At 46.3% G+C, this 20,373-nt stretch overlaps 1 protein-coding gene across 2 annotated transcripts; it reads right to left on the bottom strand.

Annotated features, from left to right (window-relative positions):
• Window positions 1–693: 693 nt before the first annotated feature.
• Window positions 694–15,183, bottom strand: PPIH (peptidylprolyl isomerase H). Of its 2 annotated transcripts, XM_073316352.2 has the most exons (10): window positions 15,045–15,183; window positions 13,981–14,045; window positions 12,437–12,460; window positions 12,015–12,059; window positions 11,435–11,477; window positions 7,176–7,268; window positions 4,868–4,955; window positions 3,991–4,031; window positions 2,292–2,382; window positions 694–834 (listed from the first exon to the last, which is right to left on the bottom strand). In XM_073316352.2, exons 1-9 carry the CDS (start codon window positions 15,108–15,110, stop codon window positions 2,314–2,316), a joined length of 534 nt encoding a protein of 177 aa, XP_073172453.1. In that variant the 5' UTR covers window positions 15,111–15,183; the 3' UTR covers window positions 694–834; window positions 2,292–2,313. The 2 variants fall into 2 exon arrangements, with proteins under 2 accessions (XP_073172453.1, XP_073172454.1); XM_073316353.2 differs by lacking the exons at window positions 11,435–11,477; window positions 12,015–12,059; window positions 12,437–12,460; window positions 13,981–14,045; window positions 15,045–15,183 and adding an exon at window positions 7,507–8,262.
• Window positions 15,184–20,373: the final 5,190 nt, after the last annotated feature.

Raw genomic sequence — 20,373 nt, 5'->3', positions numbered from 1 at the left:
AAAATTATAACATTTATCAATTGTTGCAGACAGCTTTCCTAACAAATAAGTGTCCCTATGACACACTGGGAAAAGGATATTGATAGCCAATTTACCCCAGAGGTATGTGATTTGATGTGGAAAGGGGACCAGCAACCTCAGCGTGTAGCACAAAAGAATAAAATGTCTTTAAGATATTTTCAATGGTACCTCACGCCAGTCAGATGGAAAAAATATAGAGATTTAATGGGGATAAATGTTGAAGAAACTGTGGTGAAAGAGGAGTTATGCTTATATGGTGGCCATGTCTGGTCATTTGAGGGTACTGGGATGCAAGCTGTAACGAACTACCACAAATTGCTGGATATTTATTACCAAATGATCCCTTGTAATCCTCCTGGCGCTTCCTAGTGGAAAGGGTCACATAAAAGGAAATTAATTAATCTCTCTTCTGCTAATAGCTCTTGGCTGTTGTTAGCTTCTCACTGGAAAAAGGAAAATAGCCTGACCATAGAGAACTTGGTAAAAAAAATGAAATTGTGGTTATGGAAAAATTAACATACAAATTACCCAGCAAAATAAACAGAAAACAGGTAATTCAATATTTGGTTACCTTTTATTTACTCAAAGTACACTGACCTGCAAAAAAAAACCCACAAAAAGTACCTGTCCAAGAATCCAGCCTGAAATATTCTAATTGAACAACACTGCAAAGACATTTAACAAAATGCTTTATTTACACTGGAAAATTTGTTTTTAAAAAAATTGTGCATCCTGAATATCAGAAACTTCTGTAGAAGTGCCAGCAGCACAGATATGGCCTGCAGGAAAAGGCAACGAGGGACCAATGACTACCTGGAAGTGGGAGGAGAAAGAAGATCAGTAATAGTAATAGCCATGTCACAGAATCCTCTGACTGATCCCCAAGAAGAACAGCTGAAGGGATGGAATAGAAACAGCTAAGTAATTCGGCACTCTTAGCCCCAGCTCATGGTCTGGGTTACATCGCTGTGCAGTGATACTCAGCTGAGCCCCAGTGTCTGTAGCTAGTCCTTGTCAGGGACATGGGAATGGCACAATTCTGTGGCCATGGAATCTGCAGCAGAATCTCAGCTTCCATTTAAAAATTATGCTCCCAGCCACCACAGCTGCAAAAGAAGCTTTGAAAACTATGAGCAGAGTGTAAACTCCTGCCCAAGTCTGCGAACAACTTAACACCCACCCCTCAGTGAGGCGTGCTCCACGCATCAGCCCAGTGGGGGAGCTGAAACCTAAAGATGACAATTTCAATGTCAGCATTATTAATGATTTCACTGTTCATCATCTTAACTACCCAGCTAACAGGAACTGCGAACTGGGGAGAGGAAGCAGCACAGGATGGTGATATTACTTACCTACACAGCTGGAGGCGTCATTTATTGAGGACCCAATCCTGCAAAGCACTGAATGCCTTCTCTAAGGGGCAGAGGGCACTCAGCATCTTACAGGATTGGGTCCTAAATGTCTGCAAAGCACTGTGGATCTAAACCCTTCCTTGTGGCAGGTATCTATGCAGGCATTTTGGGAATGATTTGGGCTTAGCTTGTTTTCAAAAAGCAGTTCTGTTCATCTTGCAGATGATATGAGTGGAGAGGAATCATATGCAGTGCTTCCATGCCACTATCTGCTTGTTAAAATCTGAAAGTCAGTGGCTAAAAGGCTAACAAAAACAGATGTTTGGGAAATTCTATTTTAAAATCAAGTTGTAGCTTGACATGCTGTAATCTGCGCACACATGTTGAAATGCTTTTTGTCTGGGATGAAGTAGCTGGATGAGTGGGGAAGACAGCATTCTACTTTCATATAAGGTCTCTGGCGCAGTCTATGACCTTAAGTACCAACGACTATGTGAGCAAACTAAGGTGGCCAGGAGCATAGTAAATGCTAGAAACACTTGACCATGGATCAGGAGAATGGCACCTTCTGTCGTCAGGAGAGAGGGTGTACCACGTGTCAGCAACCTCACTTTCAGGACAAGAGCCCTCCCCATCCTGACAGTAAGTGCTTCAGCTTCATGATACATACGGCCCCAGGAGAGACAATGCCAAAGTTGCCCTGAATTAGGAAATACAGAATCCTCTATTCTTCCAGCAGGTACTTTCTTGGGCTTTAAGATTTACTTGCATCTCCCACAGACTATGAAACTCTTCACTCTTTGCAAGCTGGCAGAACCGCAAATTGTGACCTTCAAGGCAGTGAGAGGTGGATTTCGATCACAATAATCTCTTATCAGATAGTTTCTCAGCCACACTGATGAAGACTGACAGACCTACCGAGATTTCTGTGTTCATTGCTCTACATTTCACCGCACTGTGAGATGACCACTGGCAGTTTGGGTTTGTTATTTGGACCAGTAGGTACATTCTGGGGGGACAAAAAATCCACACTGTTACAAAGTATAAATACACAGCAAGTTAGTGGGAGTCACAAGCTATTTTGAGAGGCTGGATAAGAGACTTAGGCTAACTGAGCCTCACAAATAGGGAGGAACTGCACTTGGACTATGTCTGACTCATGACTGCTGCTCTTTCATTTCCTCTTCTCTTTTGCAGCAATGTCCTTGGACCCTTTCCTAGAGCCAGCTAACTGCCTCTTTACTACAGAGCTGTGAGACATAGGAAAGACTCTGACTTCACAAATGGGGAACAAAGCGAGTGGCAAAGCGATACAGGTAACTTCCAGTGAGATGCAATATGTATCATGTCACTTGCTATTTCTTTGTCTTTAGGTCTTTAAAATGACACTAATTACAGTATCAAAGAGAAAAGCAACCCCACGTTTGTACAGAAGGGGGAGCTATTCAGTAACCTCAGAAATCACACATCATTCTGGACTTGGGCCAATGCTCTTCGTGTGTGTCACTTAATTCCTTTCTACTCTGCCCATCACAGTAGTGTTTGGGCATCCTACAAAAGAGGTACAGTTATCCTCCTTTTGTTTATAAAAGTACTTTTGGTGGGAAACGCGGCAAGAGGAATCTCCTTCTGGTCTCCAGCCATGGTTATAATGACTCTAAGCTATGTGTCAGTTTCGGTCTCTTCTGTGTTGGCTACACCTCCAATTTACAGCAGTCAGACAAGGTGATCAGGGAAAGTTTACACTTTCTGTATATCTAACAGAAAATTTTAACAAAAATCACCTATACAGTGGTTTTCTTAAAACAGAGCTAGCAATAAAGGAATTGTGCTGTATGATTCCCAGCATGAGACCTTCTCAGTGAAGGTCAACATGAGGCTTTAAGTGCAGCTGTTGTCAGCTCTGTAATGTCTTTCCTCCTTTTGATTCTCTATATTCCTAGCATTCACACACTATTCCTGGCTCAGCTCTGGGATCCACTGTTTGCACTCAAGCACCCAGTCAGAAAGCAGAATGCCAGGGGATGCTCTGTCTATTCAGCTATCCATCGAAGTGGTACGCTGACACTTTACAAGAGTATATTAAACAGGCCCTGGGTGTTTATCAGCCACACACCATTCTAAATATGGAACTCACTGGACAACACATAGATGTGTGTATCTGCAGCACCTGGAAACCGTTTGGAAACCTTGTTTAATATTGATTATTAGAAGGTGTTGATTAGATTTCAACTGAAGAGCTCAGGGAATTTATCATCCCCTTCACATTACCATGCAATATCACAGAACCACTACATTCCTGTTCTCAACTTGTAAATCAAACAGGTTTCCAGAAAGGATTCTATGCACCACAACCAAACCCATCTGAACAAGCTTCCCAGTCACTAACTGGCTACTCCAACTGCACAGCACAAAACTCCCTGTGTCTTACTAAGGTAAATCTACATGATGGACTCCATCACTGCAGAGGGCACAGCCCCTGCAAGGAGCTCCCTGGCACTATTGTTAAATCATTGTCCTGCACATGGACAGGGAGGGAACATGAAGCCCTGATTACTGCCGCATGTGACTATCTGGCTTGCGCATTCATGAACAGGATGGGGAACTAAAAACTTACTTCAATTTTTCTCATGACAAGGAGCCCATCAACAATTTTACCTGTAAGGGAAAAAGAACACTTATCAGTAGCAGTTTTATACTGCACTTATTCACCTTTTCTGTAGTCCCAGATTGTCAAGTACAGAGGATACTTTACTCTAATTTCTCAGACCCCTGTGATTCCTTTGCTCTGGACTTGGCTACCTCTCCATACACCATTCTTTGCTCCAGCAAAGTCTCTCGCCCATTTATAACTACAGGACACCTGTGGGTTTGTTATATATCTGATAAAGGGCTCATAAATAATACAACTACAACCTTCCCAGACATGGGGCTGGTGTCTATATCTTCAGGACAGGCACCGTGCATCTTCCCAGCAGGTAGGGCGTGCATGGAAATACAGACTGAGTCACAGCCCTCTCCGGTGTATTATTAGACATAATCCTACTGATGGAAATGCAGTTTGTGTTGTTTGTGAACAGGAAAAATGGCTATTATCAAATAGCCTGGAGGACCCAATAAGGAGCAGGGCCCCATCATGCCAATATTATACATTAGTTCAGTAATAAGATGACAGACCCTACCCTTAAGACCTTACAGTCTATGACATAAAATGTGTGCTTTTGTAAAATTATGGCATGCAAACTCTGGTGTCACTCCTATTTCACCATGACACATAAAATAAGCATTAGTTCTCCCCATCTTTCCCTCAACCAAGTCATCATTAACTAGCTGATTTATTACTGCTTTCACAATAGCAGTAGGTTTCGATGCAGATTTCCATAGAAGCTCTTACTCCACTTGGGTAAGATTAATGGGAAACAACAACAAAAACCATGTGGTTGAAACAGAAGGGGTATACGACCAGGATATCACCCTGTGCTGCAGCTACTCACCAAACACAACATGCTTCCCATCCAGCCAGTCACATTTGGAACATGTGAAGAAGAACTGACACCCGTTTGTACTTGGACCACTGTTTGCCTGATTGAAAATGCAAAAACAGAACACAGAAAAAAGTTAGGGAATAGAACATCTCAAGCCAGAGGCAGTCAGAAGACAGAGGTGCCTGAAACAAGAGCGAGCTGTCACTCCTGGACTATATTCTAAAGTTAATATTAGCTCCACAACATGTGGAGCAAAGAAAAAAGCAAGAAGTGCCATGTGCTATGATGGGGACTGTGGCCTCAGAGCCCTTGCTGAGCAATAACAGGTCATCTGAATCCGATCTGTGGATAGTTCTCTGAAAACATCCACTCAATGTGCAGCGGCAGTCAAAAAAGCGAACAGAATGTTGGGAATTATTAAGAAAGGGATAGATAATAAGACAGAAAATATCATATTGCCTATATATAAATCCATGGTATGCCCACATCTTGAATACTGCATGCAGATGTGGTCACCCCATCTCAAAAAAGATTTATTGGACATGGAAAAGGTTCAGAAATGGGCAACAAAAATGATTAGGGGTATGGAACAGCTGCCGTATGAGGAGAGAGTAATACGTCTGGGACTTTTCAGCTTGGAAAAGAGATGACTAAGGGGGGGTATGATAAAGGTCTATAAAATCATGACTGGTGTGGAGAAAGTACATAAGGAAGTGTTATTTACTCCTTCTCATAACACAAGAACTAGGGGCCACCAAATGAAATTAATAGGCAGCAGGTTTAAAACGAACAAAAGGAAGTATTTCTTCACACAATGCACAGTCAACCTGTGGAACTCATTGCCAGGGGATGTACTGAAGGCCAAGCTATAACAGGGTTCAAAAAAGAACTAGATAAATTCATGGAGGATAGGTCCATCAATGCCTATTAGCCAGGATGGGCAGGAATGGTGTCCCTATCCTCTGTTTGCCAGAAGCTGGGAATGGGCGACAGCGGATGGATCACTTGATGATTACCTGTTCTGTTCATTCCCTCTGGGGCACCTGGCATTGGCCACTGTCAAAAGACAGGAGACTGGGCTTGGTGGACCTTTGGTATGACCCAGTGTGGCCATTCTTATGTTCTTATCTGCGAGTGTGTGCAGCCAGCTGAATCACAGAGATTCTTCTGTAGCTCTGAAAGAGCTTTGGGGCCAAAATAATACCGTGTTGAGATCCATAACATCACACTGTGCTTTTGGGAGAAGGGTGCGTCTTTTGTATTGATGACACTTACTGCATCATAGAAATTGTCACAGATGAAGCTGAAAATTTAGGGATCTGTGTAGGGGAAAGTTATGGATTTTTGCAGTTAGGAAGGATGCTTAGGATTATAGGATAAACAGGTTAGCTGGATGCTCTGCTAAAATGATCAGCAGTGAAACAGTTAATGATGAAATTTATTTAGCCCTCTACAGGTTTCAGAGTTAACACGCTCTGAAAGGTGTGGTACAGTTCCCACACCTCTCAAAGCTGTCTTTTCAGGCTGTCTCAGGAAGACATCACTGCATCCGTTATACTTGGTTCATGTTTTCAAGGTTCTCTTTGCAGCCAGGAGGTGGCCCAGAAACAGGTTACTTAAATTAACACTGAGAAAGGAGAATTCTGTAACAAATTCTGCAGCTTCAGAATCACAGGGTATCTGGGGTTCTGCCCAGTTATGTTCCAGCACAACTGCCCATTATGGGGGTACCATCCTCTGAAATAGCTAGTTAGTGACAACATACTGCACTAGATAGACCATTTGTCTGGTCCAGCATGGCCTTTTGTATGTTCCAACCTACATAGCATATGATGGTGGCTGTGTTTCTATAAAATGAAGCACAGAGCATATATTATACAAGATTCAAACACTATTTCTATTGCTATTCAATTCCTTGACTCAACGTTAGTTGGGTGGTGTTTAATAACAATTAGCAGGTAGAGAAGACTTACTGGAGTGCAAAAATATGAGAGACCAATAATTCTAAAAGCAGAGCAAATTAAACCTACCCCAACAATTCTAATAGAGAAGGGTAAATTATTGACTGGACTGCTACCTTGAGTCATGTTCATTAGCACCTTATGCCATTAATGGTTCCACTGAAGTCATTGGGAGCTACTCACAAAGTAAAATACTGTTCAACATGACTATGAGTAGCAGAATCTGGCCCTAAATGAGGATTTTTCAGACATTCTATCCAAAATAGGAGACTTCTGCAAGCCAGGAGATAAGCTAAGAATCTCCACAAGGAGCACAGAGCTATTTTAGTCCTACTACTTTGTCTTCTTCTACTTACCATAGACAACAGCCCAGGAGCAGAATGTCTGAGTTTGAAGTTTTCATCTGCAAAGGGACCCCGGTATATACTAGCTACTCCAGTACCATCTCCCTGTATAAAGAGGAGGAAGGCAGGTGTTCAATCCCACCTCGATAGAAGTGCAGTCTGTAGCATGCATTTAAAATTCCGAGACAAACTGCTTTGTTAAATCAGAGTTCCAGTTCAGAACATATTTCCATTTGAAAACCATTGTTAACGAGAATGTTAGAACTGAAAACATCTGAACATTTTAGAGTAAGGAAATCAGGAGTCAGTGTTCTAACAGCAACTATGATTAAGTCCTTGCTACCTTGTCTGCCTTCCTCATATTAGCCAGAAACTTGCTCCCATTGCCATATGAAACTACAGGAGAGCAAGGACAGATGGTGTCAAGTGGGGGGTGGAGTCCAGGTATCAGAGCCAGGAGACAAGAGGTCATGGATGGTAGTGAGTGGATCATTTTAGACACAGCAGACATTCTGGAGGAAACAGAAGGGAGCAGAGAAGGAAAGGCGTGGGTGTGAAGTTTAAAAGTGTCACAGGTGACAAATGAGGCAGAGGTGGTGATGATGAAGGGTAAGCATGGTGGAAAGGGGGGGGTGGGGTTGGAGGAAGGCTCAGGGTTGAGGGCTAGCCTCAACTGTTTTAAGAACAGGGAAATGATCCCCTCTGTTGGCTTTTCCAATGGATGTCTGTCTGTGAGGCCTCAGATGACACACTTATGGGAAGCAGAGATTATAACTTTGCTGAAGTTCCAGCCATACTGAGGCAGCTTTTACTCACCCTAACTGCCAGCATTCAGGCCTCAAAACAATTTATAAATTATACCAGCACAGTATGTCACTTCTGCAAATTAGAAGCTTGCACTGTTACAAAGGAGTTTAGAACTTCCATGTAGGGTTGTCGATTAATTGCAGTTAACTCACGCGATTAACTCAAAAAAATTAATCGCAATTTAAAAAATTAATCATGATTAACTGCACTGTTAAACAATAGAATACCAACTGAAATTTATTAAATATTTTTGGATGGCACTGTAAAAATGATAAAAAATAGTATTTTTCAATTCACCTTGTACAAGTACTGTAGTGCAATCTCTTCAGCATGAAAGTATAACTTACAAATGTAGATTTTTTTTTTGTTACACGACTGCACTCAAAAACAAAATAACGTAAAACTTTACAGCCTACAAGTCCACTCAGTCCTACTTCCTATTCAGCCAATCACTAAGACAAACAAGTTTGTTTACATTTATGGGAGATAATGCTGCCTGCTTCTTATTTACGTCACCTGAACGTGAGAACAGGCATTTGGATGGCACTCTTGTAGCTGGCATTACAAGGTATTTACGTGCCAGATATGCTAAACATTTGTATGCCCCTTCATGCTTCGGCCACCCTGCCAGAGGACAAGCTTCCATGACGACGATGCTCATTTTTTTTTTTAAAAAAAGCCTTAATTAAATTTGTGACTAAACTTCTTGGGAGAGAATTGTATGTCCCCTGCTCTGTTTTACCCGCATGCTGCCATATATTTCATGTTATGGCAGTCTCGCACGATGACCTAACACATGTTGTTCGTTTTAAGAACACTTTCACTGTAGATTTGACAAAATGAAAAGAAGGTACCAATGTGAGATTTCTAAAGATAGCTACAGCACTCGACCCAAGGTTTAAGAATCTGAAGTGCCTTCCAAAATCTGAGAGGGGCGAGGTGTGGTGCATGCTTTCAGAAGAGTTAAAAGGGCAACACTCCGATGCAGAAACTACAGAATCCGAACCACCAAAAAAAACCCCCAAACTTTCTGCTAGTGGCATCTGACTCAGACAATGAAAATGTACATGCATTGGTCCCCATTACTCTGGATTGTTATCGAGCAGAACCCGTCATCAGCATGGATGCACGTTCTCTGGAATGGTGGTTGAAGCATGAAGGGACATATGAATCTTTAGCGCATCTGGCATGTAAATATCTTGCAGTGCCGGCTAAAACAGTGCCATGCAAATGTCTTCTTACTTTCAGGTATATTGTAAACAAGAAATGGGCAGCATTATCTCCTGCAAATGTAAACAAACTTGTTTGAGTGATTGGCTGAACAAGAAGTAGGACTGAGTGGACTTGTAGGCTCTGTTTTATTTTTGAGTGCAGTTATTTTTGTACATAATTCTATCTTTGTAAGTTCAACTTGCATGATAAAGATATTGCACTACAGTACTTGTACTGGGTGAATTGAAAAATACTATTTCTTTTGTTTTTGCAGTGCAAATATTTGTAATAAAAATAATAATAGAAAGTGAGCACTGTACACTTTGTATTCTGTGTTGTAACTGAAATCAATATATTTGAAAATGTAGAACATATCAAAAAATATTTAAATAAATTGCAAAAAGAAAAAGGAGTACTTGTGGCACCTTAGAGACTAACCAATTTATTTGAGCATGAGCTTTCGTGAGCTACAGCTCACTTCATTGGAGGCATCACCACAAGTACTTCTTTTCTTTTTGCGAATACAGATTAACACGGCTGCTACTCTGAAACCTTAAATAAATTGTATTCTATTATTGTTTAACATTGCGTGATTAATTTTTTTAACCACTTGACAACCCTACTTCCATGATGTCTAACAGGTGATTCCTACAAGTATTATTATTTGAGAGTGCAGGAGGGCTACTGCTTCCTCAGGACCCTCCACATCCAGAACGGTGCAGGGCTCTGGGGGCACTAGGACTCCTGTGGCATACCCTTTGCCTTCAGCCATGTGGCTTTAGGTCTAGGGAAAGAAACAGTGAGTCAGAACAAACCTGCCTGAGGCCAAAACTGGCAGAGCAGCTTCAGAAGCAGTGTAAGTAGGGGCTTCTAGACACTGATGATTTATTTTTTCCCCAGTTGACTGGACATTCTCTTCCCCTGTGCTGACTGGTGTTTGCCCCAACCCCCTCCTCTCTTCCCCTCTCCTTGTTTTCTGTTTAGCTTAGACCCTCCCGCACTAAAGCACACCAAACACTAAGAAAAAGCACAGTGGCACTAACATGATGTTTGCTGCTATCACTGTTTATTCTGCTCTGTACGTTCTACCCTGCCACTGTTAGTCTTATCTGGTTAGACTACAAGTTCTTCAAGGGAGGGGCTGGCTACTGCTCTAAGTAGAATGCCCAGCACAACTGCTCTCAGTTGGTTCCCGGCTCTACTGTAATAAACAATTTTTTCTCTCATAATTAGCAGTAGCAATAAGTTACAAGTGTCAATGGAGCTTGTAATTTTTGCTAAGCTTCTACTGGAAGTTATCAAACGTCCCTGTGGGGTTTAGAAGAGCACTCATGAATAAAGAACCTGACTTTAAATAAACATAGGTAGCTAAACCAAGCTTCCGGTGGCCAGTTTTGTGAGAGCTATCATGAAGAATCAAAGCATAACCATTTTTATCTGATTGGTTTTGATCAGCCAGCTTTTATTCATTTTGCCAACTCATAATTCAAACTGAAAAATATAGCAATTTTCCCAACTCTCAAATAGCTCAATGAATCTCAAACTTAAAAAAATATTCTCCTCTTATCAAAGCCTGAGGCCTACAAATTTCAAGCAGAAATTACCTTTTAATTCTGAGATAGTTCAGTAGGGGAAAACCCATCAAACTTAGTAACCCTTCGTAGAAGCTCCGTTTCCTCTAAATACAAACGTTCTCTCCACACAGCCAATTATCATTTTTCTTCACTAGTGTGAGATGCAGTTTATGAAACACTGGTTAATCTGGTAGTGCAGAAAATTACACTTCCTTTTGAAAACATTAATGTCAAATCCAACCCTCAACTGGCAGACCAAACATTCTCCAGAAAAGATGATGGAGAACATTGATGTCATGTGGAATGAACTGTCTCATGGTTAGAGGCACCTCCAGCAGGCCATGGAAACCCCACTTTGCAGAGGACAGTCATTGCAGCAGAAGAGCCCAGCACTTCTCACCCAAGGAAAGGGAATTTTTGCATGTCAGAAATACATGACAATTTAGCTAATGCTGTTCCAGTTGCTGCAGAGAAAACATTTTGCCCAGTCCCCAGATATCTGTTTCCTAGCACGTTCCAATTTATTCCAGTGCAGAGAGTAGGAAAACACCAGCGAAGCTTCTCAAGTAATATCTTCTCATGAGAGAAATAGCGAATAGAAAACAGATGAATATCTACCCGGGAAAGAGCAACACACCACACATCCTTTAAGACAGGAAAAGAACACAGAGTACCTACGTTTACAAAGTCACCTCCCTGTATCATGAAATCCTTAATGACTCTAAAGAAGTAATAAAAAAAATAATAGTTACTTCTTTCTGAAAAAACTTCTTGAGAAGCTTAATATGTTAGTGAAAAATAGAGATACTCCCCACAACAATGAAAATGCATCATGATTTGCAAACACATACATTCTGTAATAATGTATATAATTCCAATATATAATTCCCACTGTTTAAGATAAAACGAATTGTGGCCCTTGGCCGTTAGATCTGATGATGTACTCAAAGGGAATTGAACCCTGATCTCAAAAGAGGCAGAGAAAGGAGAGGTACTGCCTGTCTGTGGGATCAAAGGCACCTAGAAGGCAGTGGTTTCTCTCTGTAAGTACAACAGAAGGGCTAGCAAGAACTACAGTGGACAGAGTCCCGCAAACTATAGGTGCAAGGCAGAGGTTACAGAAGGAAAACAAATTCAGAGCTACTATTTTTTAATGTGTACAGCATGCCTCTTAGTTCAAGGATGTCCTTAAAAAGAGGGCTCCAGAATGCCTATAGTTCACCAAGCTGTTTTAAGCATTAGAAGGAAAAATATTTACCTGTGGAAAGTGCTCCCTTTGTAACCTATTGGGACACCATCTTTCCTACAATGAAAGAAAAAGAAAGGGCATTGGGAGTCACTGCACCTCACAGCACGAAACCCCCCAGGAGTCTTTAGTCCTAAGAGCTCCAAGCTGAGGAGATCAACTCCTATGTGCTGCCTTGACATGTTTCCCTCTTACACTGCTTGTGAGGGCAGCTTGTTTGGCAATATTGCAGTTTGTAGCCAATTCAGTCCGACAAACAGCAAAAATATTTTTGACGTCAACTGAGTGTTTTCCAAGAGTCTTTATTTTGCATTCATGTAGATAACAAGGAGGAGGTTAAGAATAAGTACATTTAATCCCTACTATCTGTCCATAACTCTTCCTGCTTGTGGGAACTTACTGCTTAAGCGGAGGCAGAAATTGACCCTACATACCTGAATTCACCTGTACAAAATTGCCTGAAAAGAAAAAACAACAAACACACCAGTTAGTGAGTCACTTTGAAAAGTTATTTGAAAATCAAGGACACAAATTATTACCCACTGAATGTGTCACAGAAGAGGAATAGCAGGTATGTCCATTATTAGAAGGAATAAATGACACTGTCTCTAGAAGCAGGTGCCATCAAGAGCGGTTAGTAACTTTCAGCTCCTCAGGTTTGTTTCTGCAGCTGGGAGAGGGATAGGACTGGACAGATACTGGGGCTTGTAAGAGGCAGGTGAAGTGGAACTGGGCAGCATTTTGTGGAGGTCTGTGATGGATGAGGATACACTTGCTCATCTTGAGGGACTGGGCTGTCTGGTGTGCAAGACACCCTCCAGCCAGAGGTAAGCAAGCAGGGGCCAAGTCAGTATGTTGCCATCTCTCTTGTGTGCTGAGGTGCTATGGGCGGAAGGGGCAAACATGAACAGAGTGGGCTGCTAGGTTTCTGAGCCATGCACACATCTCCCAAGCAAGAATGGTTGACTTGCTCCTCTTTTCTGAGCATGTGGGAGTAGCAGCTTGGGCCAAGCCTCCTTCCTTAGGAACTAGTAAAAGTCTGGCCAGTCTGAATGTACAGATAAGTTTTGCTCACTCTGTGGACTGAATCTCACAAGGACATAGCACAGAATTTGGTGCCTGGGTGGTGATGGGGAGATATGACAGTAAGGCCACCACATCTGCTAGGCTATTTCCAATATGGAGACTTGACATGGGATAAGAGTCTTAACCCTGTCCCTTACCTTTAGGGGACCAGCTAAAAGTAAAAGTTCAGAGAAAATTATGCATGTCTGAGTAGACAAAGTTAGACAAACCCGTGACCATTCCCACCTTCCCCAGAATGTGACTCCATGGAAGCAGGTGGTGGGCAGGAAAACAAGAATGGTCAAAGTAGGATTTCCTAGAGGTGAAAAAAAAATGGCCAGGAGTAACATTGGTCTGGCTTCTGGCAGCCTAGCAAGCAGGTACTTTTAGTCCAGAAGGTGTATCCCAGGCTTCAGAGTCTAAGATTTAGTTTCATTTAAATCTCTAGTCTTGAATATTATAAAGACATCTTAAAACATGACCTGAGTGTAACTGATGCAGTGTAACTAATGCCTGGGTCTGCAGAGAGCCTGAAACTAAACTTTGAGAAATGTGAATTACCCCTTTCATCTGAATGGGATGATAGCTCTGAAATCCAGTGATGACAGTTTAATTGTCAAGGCTGTTAATGATTTCCTTGCTGATAAAAGCACATTTTAGAGAGGACTGATCACTTACAAGTGTGCCAATCTGCTGCATGGGGCAGCTCACACATGTGCCTCAAATGGGCAGAACTCAGTGCACAACCACTACTGAAATCTCTTCGCAATCAGACACCATGGGCACCGAGCTGCGCTGGGCGCCCCACCACAGGGAGGGATGGTCCGGTATGGGGCTGTCCTACCATGTGTTGCTGCGTGACCGACCCCAGGGCATTGGGCTGCCTCAGTAGGAGCAAAGTGCCACAGGTTACCTGAAATTCTCCGCCGTTTTGGGCACAACGTCAGCGAACAGCTCCACCTTCATGCGGCCGATCTCCTGGGGGGACAGCGAGAATCAGCGCTGGGCGCCGCCCGTCTAAAGGCTGTGACCCCGCCGCGGCCGCCTCTTCCCCCGGGCCCCCGCACCCCGCCGCGCCCGCCTCTTCCCCCGGGCCCCCGCACTGCAACCCCTGGGCCCGGGCCCCCGCCCGCGGCCGCCTCTTCCCCTGGGCCCCCGCACTGCAACCCCTGGGCCCGGGCCCCCGCACCCGGCCGCGCCCGCCTCTTCCCCCGGGCCCCCGCACTGCAACCCCTGGGCCCGGGCCCCCGCACCCGGCCGCGCCCGCCTCTTCCCCCGGGCCCCCGCACTGCAACCCCTGGGCCCGGGCCCCCGCACCCGGCCGCGCCCGCCTCTTCCCCGGGGCCCGAGCCCCCGCACCCGGCCGCGCCCGCCTCTTCCCCCGCACCCGGCCGCGCCCGCCTCTTCCCCCGGGCCCGGGCCCCCGCACCCCGCCGCGCCCGCCTCTTCCCCCGGGCCCCCGCACCCCGCCGCGCCCGCCTCTTCCCCCGGGCCCCCGCACTGCAACCCCTGGGCCCGGGCCCCCGCACCCGGCCGCGCCCGCCTCTTCCCCCGGGCCCGGGCCCCCGCACCCGGCCGCGCCCGCCTCTTCCCCCGCACCCGGCCGCGCCCGCCTCGGCCCCCGCACCCGGCCGCGCCCGCCTCGGCCCCCGCACACGGCCGCCCCCGCACTGCAACCCCCGGACCCGGGCCCCCCCCCCCCCTCCCGCGGGCCCGGGCCCCCCCCCCCCCCCTCCCGCGGGCCCGGGCCCCCCCCCCCCCTCCCGCGGGCCCGGGCCCCCCCCCCCCCCTCCCGCGGGCCCGGGCCCCCCCCTCCCGCGGGCCCGGGCCCCCTCCCCCGGGCCCCCCCCCCCCCCTCCCGCGGGCCCGGGCCCCCCCCCCCCCCTCCCGCGGGCCCGGGCCCCCCCCCCCCCCTCCCGCGGGCCCGGGCCCCCCCCCACTCCCGCGGGCCCGGCGCCGCACTGGCCCAGCCCCCACCTGGCCGCCGATGCTGACATCGAAGAAGACCACGGGGTTGTTGGGATTGGCGGCCAGCACCGCCATGGCGACCCAGCCTCACCCGGAACCGGAACCCGGCCGCCGGCAACATGGCGGGCCTGCCCCAGGCACGCGCGTGCGCAGCAGCACGTGCTCCGCCCTCGGGGCGGGAGGGGTCGCCGCGGAGGCGCCTGGGCCGTGCCCGAAGCTGTGGCGGCAGGAACGTGCTCGGTAGGGGGCACGGAGCATGCGCAGTAACATCTGCCCCTTCCCGGGGTGGGGCTCCGCAGCCTGCTCTTTACGCGGGCTGCAAAGGGGGAAGCGGAGCCGGGGGAGGCCAGGGTCTGAACGGGGGGCGGCCCCCGGCGGCCGGGCCAGGCTGGGGCTGACGGGGAAACTCAGGGGTGGGGGGAGCCGGAGTTAAACGCAGGGGCGAGGCGCTGGCAGGGGGCCCAAGCCCGGCGCTGGGCGCAGAGCCCGTGTTTGCAGGGCCCGGGCCGGGGGCCTTTTGTCCCCCCGCCCCCAGGCGGCTCCTCTCAGCCCGGACTCCGCAGGGCTGGTTCTCGGCGGCCCAGAAATCCCCGCGCCGGGGCCCTGCAGCGCCTCCCGCTCGGGTGCGGGGGCCTGGCTCAGTGAGATGCTTTGCTCCAAAGGCAGCGTCCCGCCTCCTGGCGCTTCACCCTCTGCCTGACCTGCTGCTGGGCTCCCCTGGATTCCCCTTAGCGCGTCCCCTCTGAGCTTGGATACCCTGCAGATGCATCTCCCTGCGCTGTTCGATTTATATTGTAACAATTGAAAAGATGTATAAGTACCTGCTAGTCGTTTGAACGATGACATCTGTGTTTCTAGTATTGTTTTTTACTGTGATTTCCAAGTTGGAATTTTTAATTTAACTTTTTCTTATTATTTTTAGAGCAGAAGTTTATTCTGTTGGGTCATCTGACGTCCAGTCTGACTGAATTTCTGGCCCGGTCTCAAAACTTTGTTTTCATTCAATCCACTAATGGCAATTGCCTTTTGCAACTGTTATTTTGCCTCTCAATCCAGCCCTTAGTGTTTTTCCGTATGCCATTGCTTGCGTGTAGAACTTGATTCTCAAATATTCAGTAGAGGCAGTATACTATCTCATGTGACGTTCTTCTCAAAAGCAAAAATCTGTTGTAATTTTTGCTAAACATTAGAACTGCTGTAGTGGGTCAGACCAATAGTCCATCTAGTCCAGTATCCTGCCGTCTGACAGTGTCCAGGGCCGGGTGCTTCGGAGGGAATGAACGGAACAGGCAATCACTGAGTGAACCATCCCTTTATCCACTCCCAGCATCTGGTAGTCGGAGGTTTAGGGAGACCCACAGCATGGGGATGCATCCCTGATTATCTTGGCTAATAGCTGATGCACCTATCCTGAGGAACTGATCCTCACTGGGGAGCAAGGGTTGCCCTCACCAGTTCAGCATACACTCCACACAGTGCATGGCTCCCTTGGGGTGCTAAGTATAGCTGGCAGTGCCTCCTGCCCCTACCCGTTTGCCATCAGGGTATTTAGGCAGCAGCAACATTATGGCTTCCATATGAATGGGTGTGTTTGTGGGAGGGAAAGGACTTCTTGGCCCTCTTCTCACCTCCACCTCTGTGTGATGGCAGCCATATTTTGACCCTGTAATAGATAGGAACTGCTTCTATCAGGAAAAATTCAGGTGAGCATAGATAGCTCTCAGTAAGGGAAATAGGAAATCCAAAATACTTCTCTCTCCTTTCTACCCAGCCAGAGACTAAAATACACCTGCATGGAGACAAACCCATCTGGATCATCTTTACCCTACTGACATCAAAATCTCTCTCTGAACAAGCCCCTTCATCTCCAATGAGATATTACCCCAGGAGCTTGCTGGAATCTAGCCTCCCTTCGATCAGAAACCTTTGTCAGTCAAGGCAATAGGACAAGTGCATTGCTGCCTGTGACTGCCTGCTGAGTTGATGAAATGTAATGGTCAGAGATTGCACCAACATAGAAGTATATTGAAGGCAAACCCTAAGAAAATTAAGAGTTTAAATTATCCTCCACATGTCCCACGTCCCACTAAAATTAATCCAACCCACAGGTAACTTGGGCAGAAATGTCAATGTCAGGATGGCACAGTAAATGAAGCTGCAGAATAAATGATGTTTAAATGAACTCACTCTATTTTTTATAATCCTCTCTTAAGAGGTAATTGATTCATATGTACCACAGGCAGGGTCATTTGGAAGCTGAACACTTTGTTTCCATCTCATACTGTAAAGCTTTAGCAAATTAGGACAAGTTTTAGGAATTAGGACAAATCAGCAAATAAGAACAACCTTAGGTATCAGTAACTGCTACTGGTAACAATTCACTGCTACTGGTAGCATAAGAACATAAGAATGGTCATACTGGGTCAGACCAAAGGTCCATCCAGCCAAGCATCCTGTCTACTGACAGTGGCCAATGCCAGGTGCCCCAGAGGGAGTGAACCTAACAGGTAATGATCTAGTGATCTCTCTCCTGCCATCCATCTCCACCCTCTGGGCTAGGGACACCATTCCTTACTCATCCTGGCTAATAGCCATGAATGGACTTAACCTCCGTGAATTTATCCAGTTCTCTTTTAAACCCTGTTATAGTCCTAGTCTTCACAACCTCCTCAGGCAAGGAGTTCCACAGGTTGGCTGTGTGCTGCGTGAAGAAGAACTTCCTTTTATTTGTTTTAAACTTGCTGCCCATTAATTTCATTTGGTGGCCCCTAGTTCCTATATTATGGGAACAAGTAAATAACTTTTCCTTCTTTTATACCTGCCTCTTGAAATTTTCACTACATGCTTCTGACGAAGTGGGTATTCACCCACAAAAGCTTATGCTCCAATACATCAGTTAATTTATAAGGTGCCACAGGACTCTTTGCCGCCTTTACAGATCCAGACTAACATGGCTACCCTTCTGATACTTTACTTTTCCTTATTCACTTTCTCCACACCGCTCATGATTTTACATACCTCTGTCATATCCCCCCTTAGTCTCCTCTTTTCCAAGCTGAAAAGTCCTGGCCTCTTTAATCTCTCCTCATATGGGACCCGCTCCAAACCCCTAATCATTTTAGTTGCCCTTCTCTGAGTGTATTCTAATGCCAGTATTGGGCGGGATTGAGATGAGGAGACCACATCTGTACACAGTATTCAAGATGTGGGCGTACCATGGATTTATATAAGGGCAATAGGACATTCTCTGTCTTATTCTCTATCCCTTTTTTAATGATTCCTAACATCCTGTTTGCATTTTTGACTGCTGCTGCACACTGCGTGGACGTCTTCAGAGAACTATCCACGATGACTCCAAGATCTTTCTCCTGATTAGTTGTAGCTAAATTAGCCCCCATCGTATTGTATGTATAGTTGGGGTTATTTTTTCCAATGTGCATTACTTTACATTTATCCACATTAAATTTCATTTGCCATTTTGTTGCCCAATCACTTAGTTTTGTGAGATCGTTTTGAAGTTCTTCACAGTCTGCTTTGGTCTTAACTATCTTAAGCAGTTTAGTATTATCTGCAAACTTTGCAACCTTACTGTTTACCCCTTTCTCCGGATCATTTATGAATAAGTTGAATAGGACTGGTCCTAGGAGTGACCCTTGGGGAACACCACGAGTTACCCCTCTCCATTCTGAAAATTTACCATTTATTCCTACTCTTTGTTCCCTGTCTTTTAACCAGTTCTCAGTCCATGAAAGGATCTTCCCTCTTATCCCATGACAACTTAATTCATGTTTGGTGAGGGACCTTGTCAAAGGCTTTCTGGAAATCTAAGTACACTATGTCCACTGGATTCCCCCTTGTCCACGTTTGTTGACCCCTTCAAAGAACTCTAATAGATTAGTAAGACATGATTTACCTTTACAGAAACCATGCTGACTTTTGCGCAACAATTTATGTTCTTCTATGTGTCTGACAATTTTATTCTTTACTGTTGTTTCAACTAATTTGCCCGATATTGACGTTAGACTTACCAGTCTGTAATTGCCGGGATCACCTCTAGAGCCCTTCTTAAATATTGGCATTACATTAGCTATCTTCCAGGCTTTGGGTACAGTAGCTGATTTAAAGGACAGGTTACAAACCATAGTCAATAGTTTCGCAATTTCACATTTGAGTTCTTTCAGAACTCTTGGGTGAATGCCATCTGGTCCCGGTGACTTGTTACTGTTAAGTTTCTCAATTAATTCCAAATTCTCCTCTAGTGACACATCAATCTGTGACAATTCCTCAGATTTGTCATCTACAAAAGACGGCTCAGGTTTGTGAATCTTCCTAACATCCTCAGCCGTGAAGACTGAAGCAAAGAATTCATTTAGTTTTGCCACAATGACTTTATCATCTTTAAGTGCTCCTTTTGTACCTCGATCGTCCAGGGGCCCCACTGGTTTAGAAGGCCTCCTGCTTCTGATGTACTTAAAAAACTTTTTGTTACTACCTTTTGAGTTTTTGGCTAGCTGTTCTTCAAACTCCATCAGATTACATCAGATAGGAGTTTTCTACAATCCCTTACATATGAGTAACTGCTACAGGTAGCAAATTCCGGTGCAGAAAAGGGGTCGCCTGAGCGGGCGGGAAAAGCGCCTACCCAGTCTCATGTCTCCCTCCTGCCCAATGCAGGCCAGGCCGGCTTGTCTGGAGGATAGGATTGGGGCCCAGGTCCGGCTGTGACCGCAGGATGCAGTACCGGGTTTACAGTGGCACCAGGCCCACACTTGGAAGTGGCCATGTGACTACTTGGGGGCCCACAAAGGGTTAATCCAGCCCTGGCCACAGCCCAGCAATGTGAAGTCAGCAACTTCTCAGTGCTGGTTGAAACCGCGCGCAGGCACAGCAGGGACTGGGTGTTGCAAGGCATGCTGGGAGGTATGGTTTGCACGCCACTGCGTTCCGCTGGGGCCTTGGGATCTGCGCTGCCAGCTGCAATACTAGTCCCAGCATGCCCCGCGCAATGCTGTGGGCTGCCCCAGGTGAAGCGGGCAGACCAAAAACAAAAAACCCCAACCCCCCAGCAAGGAAATAGTGCAGGGAGAGAGTTCCCAGTGCTGACCCTGCTTGGTCCCCTGCCCCCATGGGGCACGGCGGGAGGGGCTCGAGGCTCACCCCACCCCTGAGTTTGTCCCGCTCTCCTGGGGCAGTGGGAAGCCAGGAGCGGCCGTGGTGCTCTGACTCCCTGCGTGCAGCTCTCCCAGCCATGGGCTCCTGGGCACCATCTGGTCCCTGCAGCTTTGCATCGGGGGGGTTGAAGGTGGTTGTCTGTGGCCCCCACGGGAGGGGGGCGGTG

The sequence above is a fragment of the Lepidochelys kempii genome, chromosome 18 (assembly GCF_965140285.1).
Source record: "Lepidochelys kempii isolate rLepKem1 chromosome 18, rLepKem1.hap1, whole genome shotgun sequence".
NCBI lineage: Eukaryota > Metazoa > Chordata > Testudines > Cheloniidae > Lepidochelys > Lepidochelys kempii.
This window is presented reverse-complemented; position numbering and strand designations above follow the sequence as displayed.

Excerpts from the sequence above, each read along its gene's own strand:
- PPIH (XM_073316352.2), bottom strand. The coding sequence starts at position 15,110 with ATGGCGGTGCTGGCCGCCAATCCCAACAACCCCGTGGTCTTCTTCGAT. Across the intron at positions 12,461-13,980 it reads AAAACGGCGGAGAATTTCAG|GCAATTTTGTACAGGTGAAT; the intron begins GTAACCTGTGGC and ends TTTTCTTTTCAG. Across the intron at positions 7,269-11,434 it reads AGGGAGGTGACTTTGTAAAC|GGAGATGGTACTGGAGTAGC; the intron begins GTAGGTACTCTG and ends CTCTTTATACAG.